The sequence below is a fragment of the Chrysochloris asiatica genome, unplaced genomic scaffold, assembly GCF_000296735.1.
Source record: "Chrysochloris asiatica unplaced genomic scaffold, ChrAsi1.0 scaffold00009, whole genome shotgun sequence".
Lineage (NCBI taxonomy): Eukaryota > Metazoa > Chordata > Mammalia > Afrosoricida > Chrysochloridae > Chrysochloris > Chrysochloris asiatica.
Window position 1 is genome coordinate 13,942,482 of NW_006408527.1, and position 14,735 is coordinate 13,957,216.

At 39.8% G+C, this 14,735-nt stretch overlaps 1 protein-coding gene across 1 annotated transcript in view; it reads right to left on the minus strand.

Moving 5' to 3' along the window:
* CR1 (complement component (3b/4b) receptor 1 (Knops blood group)) overlaps positions 1-14,735 on the minus strand; it is a 191,076-nt gene that overhangs the window by 29,415 nt on the left and 146,926 nt on the right. Inside the window, exons 28-31 of the mRNA XM_006834201.1 lie at positions 8,169-8,254; positions 3,546-3,944; positions 1,084-1,257; positions 901-1,006 (exon numbers count right to left, since the gene is read on the minus strand). Of these exons, the coding sequence (XP_006834264.1) occupies positions 901-1,006; positions 1,084-1,257; positions 3,546-3,944; positions 8,169-8,254 (765 nt within the window). The remainder of the gene's footprint in view (positions 1-900; positions 1,007-1,083; positions 1,258-3,545; positions 3,945-8,168; positions 8,255-14,735) is intronic.

The following is a 14,735-nucleotide window of genomic DNA, read 5'->3' on the forward strand; positions in this document are numbered from 1 at the left end:
AAAAAAAAAAAAAAGTTTGTGGAAAAATGGAATGAAAAGAATGGAACTTTTCCATGAACTTTTTGTAGCCCCCCTCATATTAAAAATCACTACTTTACTTCCCACTCTTTCTACTTCTTGCAGAGAAGTGAGTGGGCTTCAAACATTGACTTTGTGGTTAGCAGTCCAATGCTTATCCTATGGCACCACACCAGGATTCTAAACAACCAATGTTGTTGTTGTTAGGTGTCATTGAATCTGTTCTGACTCGTAGTGACCCTATGCTCAACACTGCCTGGTACTGCGCCATCCTCACAATTGTTGCTACACTTGAGCCCATTGCTGCTAATAATACAACCAAAAGCAACAACATAGGCCATTAAGACCCAATGTTAAACAAAGTCCATTATTAATATGAATGTTTATGATGGGGCTTCAAAAAGCTCATGGAAAATTCCATTATTTTTTCCGGGAAATTTTTGAACTCTCCTAATGTTATTAGATTTTTTAAAAATGCTTGTACGATTATAAATTCCACTACTGATTAGTTTTAAGTTTTCTGAAACAAGCCTTACATGACCTATTGTATTGCAAATATTTTTGTATTATACATCAACTTTTTTCCTAGCAAACCTTCATAAAATGACATTTTCCTGTCAGCAACAAACTATGTATTCAAGTTCCAACCAGGCATTCAAGGTCAGAGATAGTATTTATGTTTATACTTGACAATAAGTTATATGTACCATTTTCTCTTTACCACCCAAAGTAGTACCACTGAGTCCTTACCTTTGTTTCAAAACTTCTCATCCAGAAGTTACTTCTTTTCCATTAGCACATGCTAACCTATGAGTTAACTCCCAACCCCAGGAGAAGTTATCCATCACTCATCCTCTGGCTTCTAGTGCAAGTAACACTTACCCTTCATCACAAATGAAAGACACTTTTCCTCCAAGCTGGAGACTGGGTGGAGAAAGTACCTGGCCATGAGGGAGTTGGTCCAGGAAGTCTTCACATGGTTTCACTAGAAAAAAACAGGAACATGCATGCCATGTGAGCAATACAGAACTTGATCTGAAAATGAGCCGAGTATCTAGGCATCTTCACATCTGGGGGCTGCAGGGCTCCAGTCTCCCTGGAGCATACAATACAAAGAATTAGCTCCTCTTAGATCATAGCTGGGCTCACAGCTGTAGAAAATGTCCTCCTTAGGGGAAAAGCTGCCCTTGTTACTTGGGGAATATTTACCATGGAGAATTTCTGGAGGCATCTGGCACACTAGGAAAAGAACAGGACCCAAGTACCCACTAGTTATGAAGAAATATGTTTTGCTATACTCGGTGTCTGCCAGGAAGCCTGAACATCATCACTGTAAAGAGCAGTTGTTAAAATCTCCAGTAGTTCAATATCCTTGTTTTTCTGATAACAAAATTTAAGGATACAGAAACAAAGTGATGTATTCAAGGAATTTCAGCTAATAAATACAGTTGTGATTAGAGTCAAAGGCTCTCCAACGCTTTGTGTCTCTTTTTTTTCTAAAATACATTCCTAAGACTACAAGTCTGAGAATTCTTTTTGCTCTCAAGTAGAGACCATTCAGCACAGAAGTGGGCATGTCTTGCTCGCCCTTACAGTTCCTAGAGAGGAAGCCTTTCAGGCATCACCTTTTGGATGACATTAAGGGATACTTTGCCCAAATCTCATCTAACATGCCCCTCCTCACCTAGTTTACTAATCAGTCATCACTGTATTCTCCTTCCTTTGTTCCTCCCGGCTTCTCCCCACTCTGCTGCTATGCCAGCCATTTTAGCATAAGGCAAGAGAAAAAACTGAGAATTAAATAGAAACCAAGCTACAAGTTTCTTGAGAGAACATTGCTTAGAGCGAATTTTGACTCAAATGTTGGCTACCTCCATCCATAGCCCAATGGGTGTATGCTTGGGACATTTGTTTTTGTTGTTGTTACTTGCCATCAACGACTCATAGCAACCCTATGCACAACAGAACGAAACACTACCCAATCCTGGGCCAACCTCACAACTGTTGCCACGCTTGAGTCCATCAATGCTGCCACTTTGCCAATCCAGCTCGCTGGGGGTCTTCCTCTTTTTCTCTGGCCCTCCACCTTACCAAACATGATATCCTTCTCCAGTAACTAGTCCCTCTTGACAATATGTCCGAAATGTGAGAAATAGTTTGGTCATCCTGGCCTCCAAGGCGCATTCTGGCTGCATTTCTTCCAACATACATCTCTTTGTTCTTTTGGCAGCCCATGGCACTTACAATATTCTTCTCCAACACCATAATTTAAATGCATCAATTTTTCTATGATATTCCTTATTCACTGTCCAACTTTCACATGCATATGAGATTACTGAAAATATCATGGCTTCGGTCAGGCACACCTTAGTGTTCAAGCTGACAGCTTTGTTCTCCAACACTTTGAGAAGGTCTTATGCAGCAGATTTGCCTAATGCAATATGTTGTTTGATTTCTTGACTGCTGCATCCATGACTGTTGATGGCTGAACCAAGAAAAATGAAGTCCTTGACAACTTCAATCTTTTCTCTGTTGGTAAGAATGTTGTTTATTGGTCCAGTGGTGAAGATTTTTGTTTTCTTTACATTAAGATGCAATCCATACTGAAGTCTTTTACCTTAATCAGTAGTTTAAATCCTCTTATCTTTCAGTATGTAAGGTTGTATGATCTGCATATCGCAGGTTGTTAATGAGTCTTCCTCCAATCCTGATGCCAGAGTTTTTCTTCATAGAACCCAGCTTCTCGGATTATTTGCTCAGCATACAGGTTGAATAAGTATGCTGAAAGAATACAACCCTGTCACACACCTTTCTTAATTGTAAACCATTCAGTGTTTCCATGTTCTGTTTGAACAACTGCCTCTTGGTCCAGGTACAGATTCCTCATGAACACAATTAAGTGTTCTGGAATACTCGTACTTTGCAATGTTGTCCATAGCTTGTCATGATCCACACAATTGAAATGCTTGGGACATTTGGACACATTTAAGCCTCAATCTGAATCTTAATCAGGATGGAAGAAAACTGAAAAAGAAATTGTTTGGATTTGAACAAGTAATTTAACTTCCCTTTTGCAGGGCTTAGGTTTGTCAGTACCAAGACGTGGAGTTGGAAGAGAAGGGTGGAAGTGTTTCTAATATATTTGAATATGATTTCAGTCCCTGTGGCTCATTTTCCTGTTGTCTTCCCCTAGCAATAGAACCATTATCACCATCATTATACATTATTATTTAGTTTTCGTACTATAAAATGGAGATAAGAATCATTCCTTATGCATTTGTTATAAATAGCTATGTAATTCATATTAAGGTATTTATCACAGATGAGATACAAAGCATACCATTGCTTTTTGACTATTATTATTAGAAGACAGATAATGAAGCTGGTATTATGTTAGAATATTTATACCAATTTCATTGTGTACATACACACATACATTTGCTGAAATTTCCTTCTTAATTTCAATAAGCCCTGTCATTCATCACTGCCCATACTGTCTAAGCAAAGTCTCAAATGATCAAACTTACCTCTGGAGCAGGTTGGCAACTCAGGCACCCATTTGTTGTTGGTGTGGCATTGCACACTACTGGAACCATTCATGACAAAGCCAGGATGACATCTAAAACTCACAATTTCATTTAAGGCAAAAGAACTCCTATTTTCTGATTCTTGAATTCCATTTTCAACTTGTGGAGTTGTGCATTTATTAGGAGAAGTACACTGAGGAGGAGCGCTGCTCCAAACACCAAGCTGATCGTCTCTGCTTGTACAGTACATTGATGTTTCTCCTACAAGGTCAAACAGCTTTTCTCCAGATTGTCCAACATGACAATAGTATGTTACCACTGTTCCATACGGAAAAAGTGTTCTACTGCTGCTATGGAAGTATCCATTGTCTATCAGTTGAGGTGGCTCACAAGATATGCCTGGGAAAAGGGAAACTGTTAAATAACAGCTTACACTGTTTTATGATGAGTTATTTTACTATGAATTTAAATAAGAGACATAAAATATAAGACTACTTTCCAAGCTAAAGGTAATTACAGTACTGTTTCCTTTTAATATTTACTAAGAATCAGACATATTTTTACATATTTGAAATTTATGTATTTATAATTTGACTCTACCCAGGAGCTCTGGTAGCACAGTCTGTAGTCATTATAAATCCAGTTGCTCTGGTAGCATAGTGGTTACGAATCGGGCTGTGAACCTCAGGGGCAGCAGTTCAAAACTACCAGCTGTTCCACGGGAGAAAGAGGAGGCTTTCTGCTCCTGTAAAGATTTATAGCCTCGGAATCCCTGTACAGGGTCGCTATGAGTTGGAATTGAATCCACGGCACATGACAACAACAACAACCACCTCAGGGTCAGCAGTTTGAAACAAACTGTTCCGTGAGAGAAAGATGAGGCTTTCTGCTCCCATAAAGATTTACAGCCTTGGAAACCCTGTACGGGGTCACTATGAGTTGGAACCGACTCCACAGCACATCACCACCACCACCAAAGCAATTAACTTCATGTTAAGATACCCTCATGGTAATATTGTTTCTGTGATTTTGAATGGGTCATTTATACTGATTTTATCGTTGTTGTTAAGTGCTGTTGAGTCAGTTCGAACCCATAGCAATCATGTATAGGGTTTCCAAGGAGCAGGTGGTGATCTTGAACCACCAACCTTGTGGTTCACACTGACTTTGCAGTCCAATGCATTAACCCACAGCGCCACACCAGGACTCCAGCTTTAGACTATTTGCTATTATTGTTATTATTATCTTTGAAGGTTAACTATACCACCCCAGGCAGTATTCACCAAAAAGAGACAAAACATATAAAAGATGTTGTTGTTGTTAAGTGCCATTGGTTCTGACACAGAGCGACCCTGAACAGGGTTTCCAAGGCTGTAAATCTTTAAGGAAGCAGAAAGCCTCATCTTTCTCTCGCAGAGAAGCTGGTAGTTTCGAACTGCTGACCTTGCAGTGTACAGACCAATTCATAACCACTATGCTACCAGAGTTCCTTATATAAAAGATAAGGCATAAGAAATGAAATGATCACAGATTCTGCTGGGAGCGATGAGGGTAGAGGACAGCTTCGATTTACTGCTTGACACAGTCCAGTAGATAGTAGAGTAGTCTCACGAAACAGATAGCTCTCAGAAGTTGCTTTCTACCTTCTCTATAGAGTATTCTTAAATTTACTTGTAAAAATATATAATTTGGCAATGTTCACAGCTTTTCACTATGAGTTCTACAAACCTTAGGAAAAACTAGCTTAGCAGCAATTGCTTTCAGCCTTGGTGGATTGAATACAAAGAGAAATTGTATAAATTACTCCCTTTCCTTAGAAAACCTAAGTAACTGCATTTGTGAGGCCACAAAAACAGATAGCATATTAGAGACAAGCTGACCTACCCCCATAAACCTCACCACAATCAGTCACTAGCTAGAATTCACAAACCCCTACATACAAGCACCTGCATAAATAAGTAGACAATAATGAACTTAAGTGAAGGATAATTTTGACTTAATAATCTACACTTCTTGCAGCAAGTAGCCAGGTTGGGCTTTATGCCACATAGCTTCCAAGTGATTTAATGAATACCTTTATTATAAAAATAATAGCACATTATGTAGGATAGAAAGTTTATAGTCTTTTAGTAGAAACAAGAAGAAACAGTTTTATCTCATACTGGGAAAGAACATGAAGGTCAGTCTGAACATCACAGAGTATTCTTGTTAAGGCTCTCTAATGATCAGGTGCAAGAATGTTGTGACTAACTGTAATAATTCAAGAAATGATAAAACTGTCAATGCATGTACTGTGTAATTTTAAGTATAAAAAATAAAGACTTGCTGAGCTGGGCTGGCAGAGCAAGGTGGCAGAAGAAGACAGAAGGCAAAAGTAGCAGAAGCAGCAGAAAGGGGCAGAAGGGGCAGAGCAGGGAGAAAGGAGAGAGAGAAGAAGCAGAAGGAACTGGCAGAAGCGGGAGAAGAAGCAGAGAGCAGGAGGGAGAAGGGAGAGGGCAGACAGCAGAGAGAACAGACAGCAAAGAGCAGAAATCAGAAGCAGAGGTAGCAGAAGCTGGAGAGCATAGCCGGACAGCAAGGCAAGTTGAAAAGCCTTTTGATTGTATGCATTCATTTCTTCACCCTACGATTCCGTGTATTCGCTCATGTCCCACGACCCCCGCAGAGAGAGCAGGAATACTTCCCCGCAGATTCAGCAATAATAAATGAAATGATAAATGAGTAGAATGTTAGTATAGCAGTTTTGAAGCTACTGGAATATGTGACTACACACACACCCACTTTTATAGCCACTATTGACTTAAAGGAGTCCTGGTGTGGCGCTGTGGGTTAATGCACCAGACTGCAAAGCCGTTTGAACTGCAAGGTCGGCAGTTCAACCTCACCAGTTGCTCCTTGGAAACCCTATGCAGGGTCGCTATGGGTTGGAACCGACTCGATGGCACTTAGCAACCACAACAACATTGACTTAAAGGAGTTCTGGCATGGCACTGTGGGCTAAAGTGTCAGACAGCAAAGTCATTTGAACTGCAAAGTCAGTGGTTCAAGTTCACCAGCTGCTTCTTGGAAAACCCTATACAGGATCGCTATGGGTTGGAATTTACTCAACGGCACTTAACAACAACAATTGACTTAAAACATTTACTGATGAAGATCAAAGAGGACAGCCTTCAGTATGGATTACATCTCAATGTTAAGAAAACAAAAATCCTCACCACTGGGCCAATAAACAACATTCTTATCAACAGAGAAAAGATTGAAGTTGTCAAGGACTTCATTCTTCTTGGATCAACTATCAACACTCACAGAAGCAGCAATCAAGAAATCAAACGATGCAATACATTAGGCAAATCTGCTGCACAAGACCTTTTTAAATTGTTGAAGAGCAAAGATGTCAGCTTGAGGACTAAGGTGTGCCTGACCCAAACCATGGTATTTTCAATAATCCCATATGCATGCGAAAGCTGGACAGTGAATAAGGAAGATCATAGCAGAATTTCTAGTGTTGGAGGAGAATATTGAAAGTGCCATGGGCTGTCAAGAGAACCAATAGATCCATTTTGGAAGAAGTGCAGTCAGAGTGCTCCTTGGAGGCCAAGATGGCCAAGCTTTGTCTCTCATACTTTGGACATATTGTCAGGAGAGACCAGTTGCTGGAGAAGGATATCCTGTTTAGGTAAGGTGGAAGGTCAGAGAAAAAGAGGAAGACCCCCATCAAGATGGATTGGCCAAGTGGCAGCATCGATGGACTCAAGTGTGGCAAAAGTAGTGAGAGTGGCCCAGGATCAGGCAGTGTTTCGTTCTGTTGTGCATAAGGTCACTATGAGTCAGTACCGACTCAATGGCATCTAACAACAACAAATTGACTCACTAAAGTGTTTATTTATGTCTTTGTTGGTTGAAAGGGTATTTACAAATCTATTGCTCATTAACCTTCTTGAGTTTGTGCCCACTCTTAACTCCTACCAATTTTCTGTGTGATGCTGAATTCCTCACAGCCTTAACTCTGTACCAATTTGGTATCATTCATTCCCCATGCTCCTTGAAATTGTGGAGGCTCACTTTAAAATACTATATACAGAAGATAAAGTGTCCACTAATCAAGGACAAATACAATCAAGGCCACACTTCTAAAAGAATTGTGAAGGAAGATTAAAGCTGAAAATGGCTAGAGGAATTGGGGAAATTCTGCCTTATAAAATTGGAGAAATTGCTGAGAGTTACAAAGAGTACTATTTAAAGTAAGAATAATACAGTTTAAAGTAAGAATAATAATGAAGGGAGTGGTCCACTTCTTAGGACTAGAATGTGATTTTAAGAGTTGTCAGAGAGACACATCAAATTTTCTCTAGTTTTTAAAAAACTTATTCACTACAGAAAATGATGTTTATTGTGGATTATAGTAATTTAAAGCAAGACAACAGGATTATATTAATTGAGTTCAAGTCCTCAGTTTCAGAGAAATTGTCTTTTAATGTAAACCAGGATGATTATACAGCACGTAACTCGTTTCAAATATCTGAGGACTTGCTCTGCTCAAGGAGGACTACATTTATTGTTCATAACTCCAGGAGCAAATCAGGATCAAATGTAGGGCTTTAGGGGGAAATATTTTCAACTCACTCTCACAAATGGGTGCCTCTTTATCCCAACTGACGTTATTGCCTGTGAGGTCACAAGTAGCAGATGAGGAACCAATAAGTCGATACCTAAAAGCAAAGAATGAAAAATGATTATACTCCACACATAAACCCCTCAACAGTTTCATGGATAAAAGACCTGGAGATCCGTTCCCATAAAAATGACAGCCTAGAAAACCTATGGGATAGTTTTATTCTGTCACACGGGGTTGCTACAAAAACAACAGCACATATATTTCTCATTTAAATCACCACCTAGACAATACCTGCAGGTTGTTGTTAGGTGCTGTTGAGATGGTTATGACTCATGGGGTTTCCAAGACTGTAAATCTTTACAGGAGCAGCAAGCCTCATCTTTCTTCCATGGAGAAACTGGTGAGTTTGAACTGCTGACTTTGTGGCTAGCAATCCAGGGCTTGTCCTACAGAGCTATGAATGCTTCATTTTTTTTTGTAACAGCAAGTAATTGTTGTTTAATTGAATCGGTTCCAACTCATAGTGACTCTATGCACAATACAACAAAAAATGGCATGGTCCTGTACTATCCTCACAATTATTGTTACACTTGAGCCCACTGCTTCTGCTACAATGCAAATCCATCTCATTGAGGGTCTTCCTCTTTTTCACTGACCTTTCACTTTACCAAATATGATGTCTTTCTCTAGGGACTGGCACCTACTGGTAACATGTGCGAAGTATGAGAGACAAAGTCGTACCATCCTGGTTTCTAAAGAGCACTCTGGCTGTACTGCTTTCAACACAGACCTGCTTGTTCTTTGCCAGAAGTCCATGGTAATGTCAATATTCTTCTCCAACACCATAACTCAAATGCATCAATTCTTCTACAGTCTTCCTTATTCATTGTCTAACTTTCACATGTAAATAAAGTTATAGACAATAATTTTTTGGGTCAGGCACACCTTGTCCTCAATCGCAGGTTGCTGTTAAGTGCCATTAAGTCAGTGCCAATTCATAGCGTAGTGGTTACGAATCGGGCTGTGAACCTTAAGGTCAGCGGTTCGAAACTACCAGCAGCTCCGTGGGAGAACGATGAGGCTTTCTACTCCCGTAAAGATTTACACCCTCGGAAACCCTGTACAGGGTCGCTATGGGTCGGAACCGACTAGACGGCACATAACAACAACAACAACAACATATGTACAACAGAATGAAACACTGCCTTATCCTGGGCCAACCTCACAATTGCCACGCTTGAGCCCATTGATGCTGCCACTTTGCCAATTCATCTCTGACCTTCCACCTTACCGATAATGATATCCTTCTCCAGCGACTGGTCCCTCCTGACAATATGTCTGAAGTATGAGAGACAAAGTGTGGCCATCCTAGCCTCCAAGGAGCACAGGTGTTGTTGTTGTTGTTATGTGCTGTGGAGTCGGTTCCGACGCATAGCAACCCTGTACAGGGTTTCTGAGGCTGTAAATATTTATTGGAACAGAAAGCCTCATCTTTCTCCCACAGAACAGCTGGTGGTTTCGAACTGCTGACCTTAAGGTTCGCAGTCCGATTCATAACCACTATGCTACCAGAGCTCCTGAAGAGCACAGGCAGACATAAGAAATTACTGAGAAGAATACTAGAATAGGAGAACTCGGAATGAAGAAAGTCCATCTCCATCTGTAAATTAATCCTGTATTCTATGGACCATCTTAGCTTCTTACCTCTGTATTCAGGTTTTTTATCATCTATTTTTCTTGTTGTTAAGCACTGTCGAGTCAGCTCGGACTCATAGTGACCCTTTAAAGGCTTTCCGAGGAGCAGATGGTGAGTTTGAGCCACTGACATTTGGTTCAAATCAACCTAGGGGTCGAGTGCTTATCCTCCAGCACCACACTAGACCTTCATAAGGAAATGTGGTATTTCCCTTATTCATCATGGAGTGTGTTTGTACTTATCTTATGGAAAACTCAGGGTTATTTTTCCCATGTATGCTTTACATTGAGGGAATTCGATGCTCCCTGATTAACAGGCAAGCTGTCTTACTGAAATATTTAATATTTTGATCATCTAGACTAGCGAATCTTAAATACTGGGTACTCAATAAATATCTCTTAAATGAAGGAACGAGTGATATCTTCAGTATGAAAATTTAGTAAACAAGAGGCAGAGGGAACGCAGTCTGGCTTGCAACAGCCAAACATCTGCACACTTGAAATGTGTAAGGCAGGATTCATAACTACTCTGTCAAAACATCAGAATAGGACACAAAAATGGGAACATTCTGTCATAATTTATCTTTCATGAATTTAATAACTTCAGTCCTGGTGTGGCACTATAGGATAAGCACTGGACCACATGGTTGGTTTGAACCTCAAGGTTGGCAGTTCAAATTCACCAGCTGCTCCTTGGAAACCTTATACAGAGTTGCTGTGAGTCGGCACTTGATGGCACTTCTTAACAACAGCAACAACAACATTATTGTGAGCCTATTTTTTTTACATGTATTTGACTATATTAGTTTTTCTTTAGTAAATTATTTAATAGTATTTTACCATTTCTTTTTGCTTGGCACTGACCTTTCTATAACAGGTATGTAAGTATTCTCTGTAGTTTTCTCATGTTTGTTGTTTGTCTTCTACATTGTTTGTATGTAGAAATTTTTATTGTTTTGTATATTCAAGTGTATCAATTATGTCCAGAATAGAATTGCTTCTTAATATATGTCTATAAAGGTCTTAAATCAGAAACAGATATACCTTTATATCTACCTGCTTGTTTTATGTATGACATTTAATCATTAGTCTAGACCATCTTTGTTTTGGTATTTGAACTAGGCAGGGATTCAACTTATTTTTTCAGATAGTTGCCCTACAAAGACACCACTTGTCTGTCAGTTTGTCATACCATTGTGGCTTGTGTGTTGCTATGATACTGGAAACTATGCAACTAGTATTTTATATATTAGCAGAGTCACGCACCGTGGACAACTTTCCGTGGAGCTTCCAGACTAGGAAGGAGGCGAGGCAGACTACTTTTGAATGGTTAACCACTGATAGTAAATTAAGTACAGGTAAACATCTTTCTTGTATTCTCTGCTTTCAGCCAAGGTTCTTTAGACATCAGCAATGATAGCCTTCATTCCATGTCCTTGTCTGAATCCGGTTTGAACCTCTGGTACTTTCCTGTCAATATATTGGTGCAGCTGATTTTTGAATTACCATCACAAAGAAAAACAAAAGACCAAAACGGATATCAGAGGAAACTCGGAAACTTGCTCTTAAGCTTAGAGAAGCTAAAGCAAATGAAAGAAATGAGAAGTAAAAGGGCTGAACCAAATTTCAAAGGGCAGCTTAAGAAGACAAATTAAAGTATTATAATAAAATGTGCAAATACCTGGAATTGGAAAGCCAAAAGGAAGAATACAGTCAGCATTTCTCAAGCTGAAAAAAACTGTAGAAGAAATTCAAACAAGAACTTGTAATATTGAAGGATTCTAGTCCTGATGTGGCACTGTGGGTTAATGCGCTAGACTTCAAAATTGGTTTGAACCACATGGTCAGTGGTTCAAACTCACTACCCACTCCTTGGAGGGTCACTGTGGGTTGGAACCCAACTCAACAGCACTTAACAACAACATGGGCAAAATACTGAATGATGCAGAAAGCATCAAAAGAATACACAGAGTCACTGTACCCAAGAGAAACGGTCAATGTTCAAGCATTTCAAGAGGGAGTATATGATCAAGAGTTGATGGTGTTGAAGGAGGAAGTCCAAACTGCACTGAAGGCATTGGCGAAAAATAAGGCACCAGGATTTAATGGAATACATATTAAAATCTTTCAACAAACTGTTGTAGCATTGGAGGCACTCACTCATCTAAGCTAAGAAAATTGGAAGACAGCTACCTGGCAAACCAATCAGAAGAGATCCATATTTGTGCCCATTCCAAATGGAGATGACCCAACAGAATGCAGACCTCATCGAACAATATCATTAATATTACATGCAAGTAAACTTCTGCTGAACATAACTTAAAAACAGTTGCAACAATATGTTGACAGGGAACTGCCAGAAATTTAAGCCAGATTCAGAAGAGGACATGGAATGAAGGATATCATTGCTAATGTGAAATGGATCTTGACTGAAAGTAATGAATGCAGAAAGATGTTTATTTGTGCTTCATTGATTAAGCAAACGCTGTGTGGTTCATAGCAAACTATGGATAACATTGTGATAAATGCGTAGAATGGGTGTTCCAGAACACTAAATTGTACTCATGAGGTACAACTAAGAGGCAGTTGCTCATGTGAATCTGTGCTGTCTGCCTGCCTCTCCAAAGCTGCCTGCAAAAGTTTAAGATGGACACGCCTTGTCTGGCCAGCAGTCCGTTCACCAGTCTGCCTCTTTCTGTTGCTGCCCCTGCTCAGCTTCTCCTCTAAGTAGGTATTCTCATCACGTCTCTAATCTTTCCTCTGATGATCAGGGTTCCAGGGTTGTTCTCTGTGTCTGTTTCATTTGGTCTTCTATGTCTTTGCTATAAGAGGATCTGTATAGTGTGTATGCATAGTTTGCCATCTTGCTGGAACTCTGGTATATGTATTTATTTTTGTTATTAAATGCCATCGAGTTGGTTCCGACCCATAGCGACCCTGTATAGGGTTTCCGGGGAGCAGTTGATAAGCTTGAACTGTCAACCTTGCGATTCAGACTGACTTTGCAGTCCAGTGCATTAACCCGCAGCATCACACCAGGACTCCACATACATACTTAAGTCTTGTGAATTTGAATAATAGAAGGAACTGAACAAAAATAATGCTCACCATCTCTCCATTTAACAAGGAGGGATGGCAAACTTATTTGACTGTACCAATTAACTTGGCAGACCAAATATGTCCCTCAGCCTTTTTTCCGTTAAATAATATTTTATTGTATTTTTTGTGAAAGTTTATGCAACAAATTCATTTCCCATTTGACAATTTCTATTCAAATTGTTCAGTGAGATTAGTTATATTTGCCACAATGTCAACATTTTCTCTAATTGTGTTCTGATTGTTTCTGCTTATTTTTTAGAAGTGAAATTTTATTGAAACATAGACATATTTTTTCATTTGCATATTATCTAGCATTTCTTTTGCATATACAGACCATATGGCCCACAATGAAAAGAAATATTTACTGTCTGACTCTTGAAGGAGCCCTGGTGGCACAGTGGGTTAAGCATCGGGCTGCTAAATGAAAAGTCAGTTGCTCAAACCCACTATAGTCTCTCTTTGAAAGAAAGGTGAGATATTCCGCTTCCTTAAGGATCGGCACGTTCAGAAACACTGAGGAGCGGTTCTCTCCTCAATGATCATGTGTCTTTGTTGTTATTTAGTACCATCGAGTCATTTCTGACTCCTGGTTACATTGTATAGCATTTCCAAGGAGTGGCTGGTGGGTTTGAACCACCAACCTTGTGGTTAGCAGTCCAGTGCTGAATCTACAGTACCACATCAGGACTCCTAGTTTAATTTATTTCTAATTGAAGGATGCAGAAGTTGTTAGCCTTTCTTGTTTTTTTTTTAATAAACAATATTTTAATAAAAAACATTTTGTAATGTCCTAGGAGTGAGATTATTAGGTCATAAAATAGGTATGCTTTCAATCTTTGAAGGTGGCATCAGATCATTTCTCTAAAGGCTGCAGTAATGGATATTTCAATGAGCAATGTTTGAAAGATCTTTTACTCAAATTCCTATTTACATTCATGTCATTGTTTTAAATTTATCAATGTGATGGTGAAAAAAGGAGATGCATTTCTGTTATAAGGAGCCCTGTGGTGCTGTGGGTTAATGCGCCAGACTGTAAAGCCGCCGTTTGAACTGCAAGGTCGGTGGTTCAAGCTCACCAGCTACACCTTGGAAACCCTATACAGGGTCGCTATGGGTCGGAATCTTGATGGCACTTAACAAGTGGCCCAATGGTTAAGCATTCTATTGCTAAATTAAAGTTGGCAGTTCCAACATAACCGCTACTCTGTGGGAGAAAGATTTGGCAATCTACTTCCCTAAAGCTTGTTCTTGTTAGTGGATGCCACGGAATCATCTGGACTCATGATGACCCCATGTGACAGAGCAGAAAAGTTCCACGAGGTTTTCTAAAATGTAATCTTAGCTAATACAAATTCCCTCCAGTTTATTATCTGTTGCTATAAGGTATATTTCTGTACACAAAAATTTTAATGTGATGTAAGCTGGCTCTCCTACCCACCACTGAGATCTGTAGTTGATCTCGTGGCCTGGCACGTCTTTCTTGGACAACCAGATTATGCAAGTTAACCCTGGTGATCCCAAACTCACTGCCATCAAGTTAATTCCACCTCACAGGAACCATATAGGACAGAGTTGAACTGCTCTTCAGTGTTCCAAGATAGTAAATCTTTATGGGAGCAGACAGCCTCATCTTTCTCCCATGAAGTGGCTGCTGGGTTTGAACCACTGACCTTGCAGCTAGCAGTCCAACACTTAACCTACGACACCACCAGAGCTCCTTCTGGTGACTCCAAGAAGATGTGACTTTAGTCCAGAGGATCTCCTTCCAAGGTGGTGGGAGA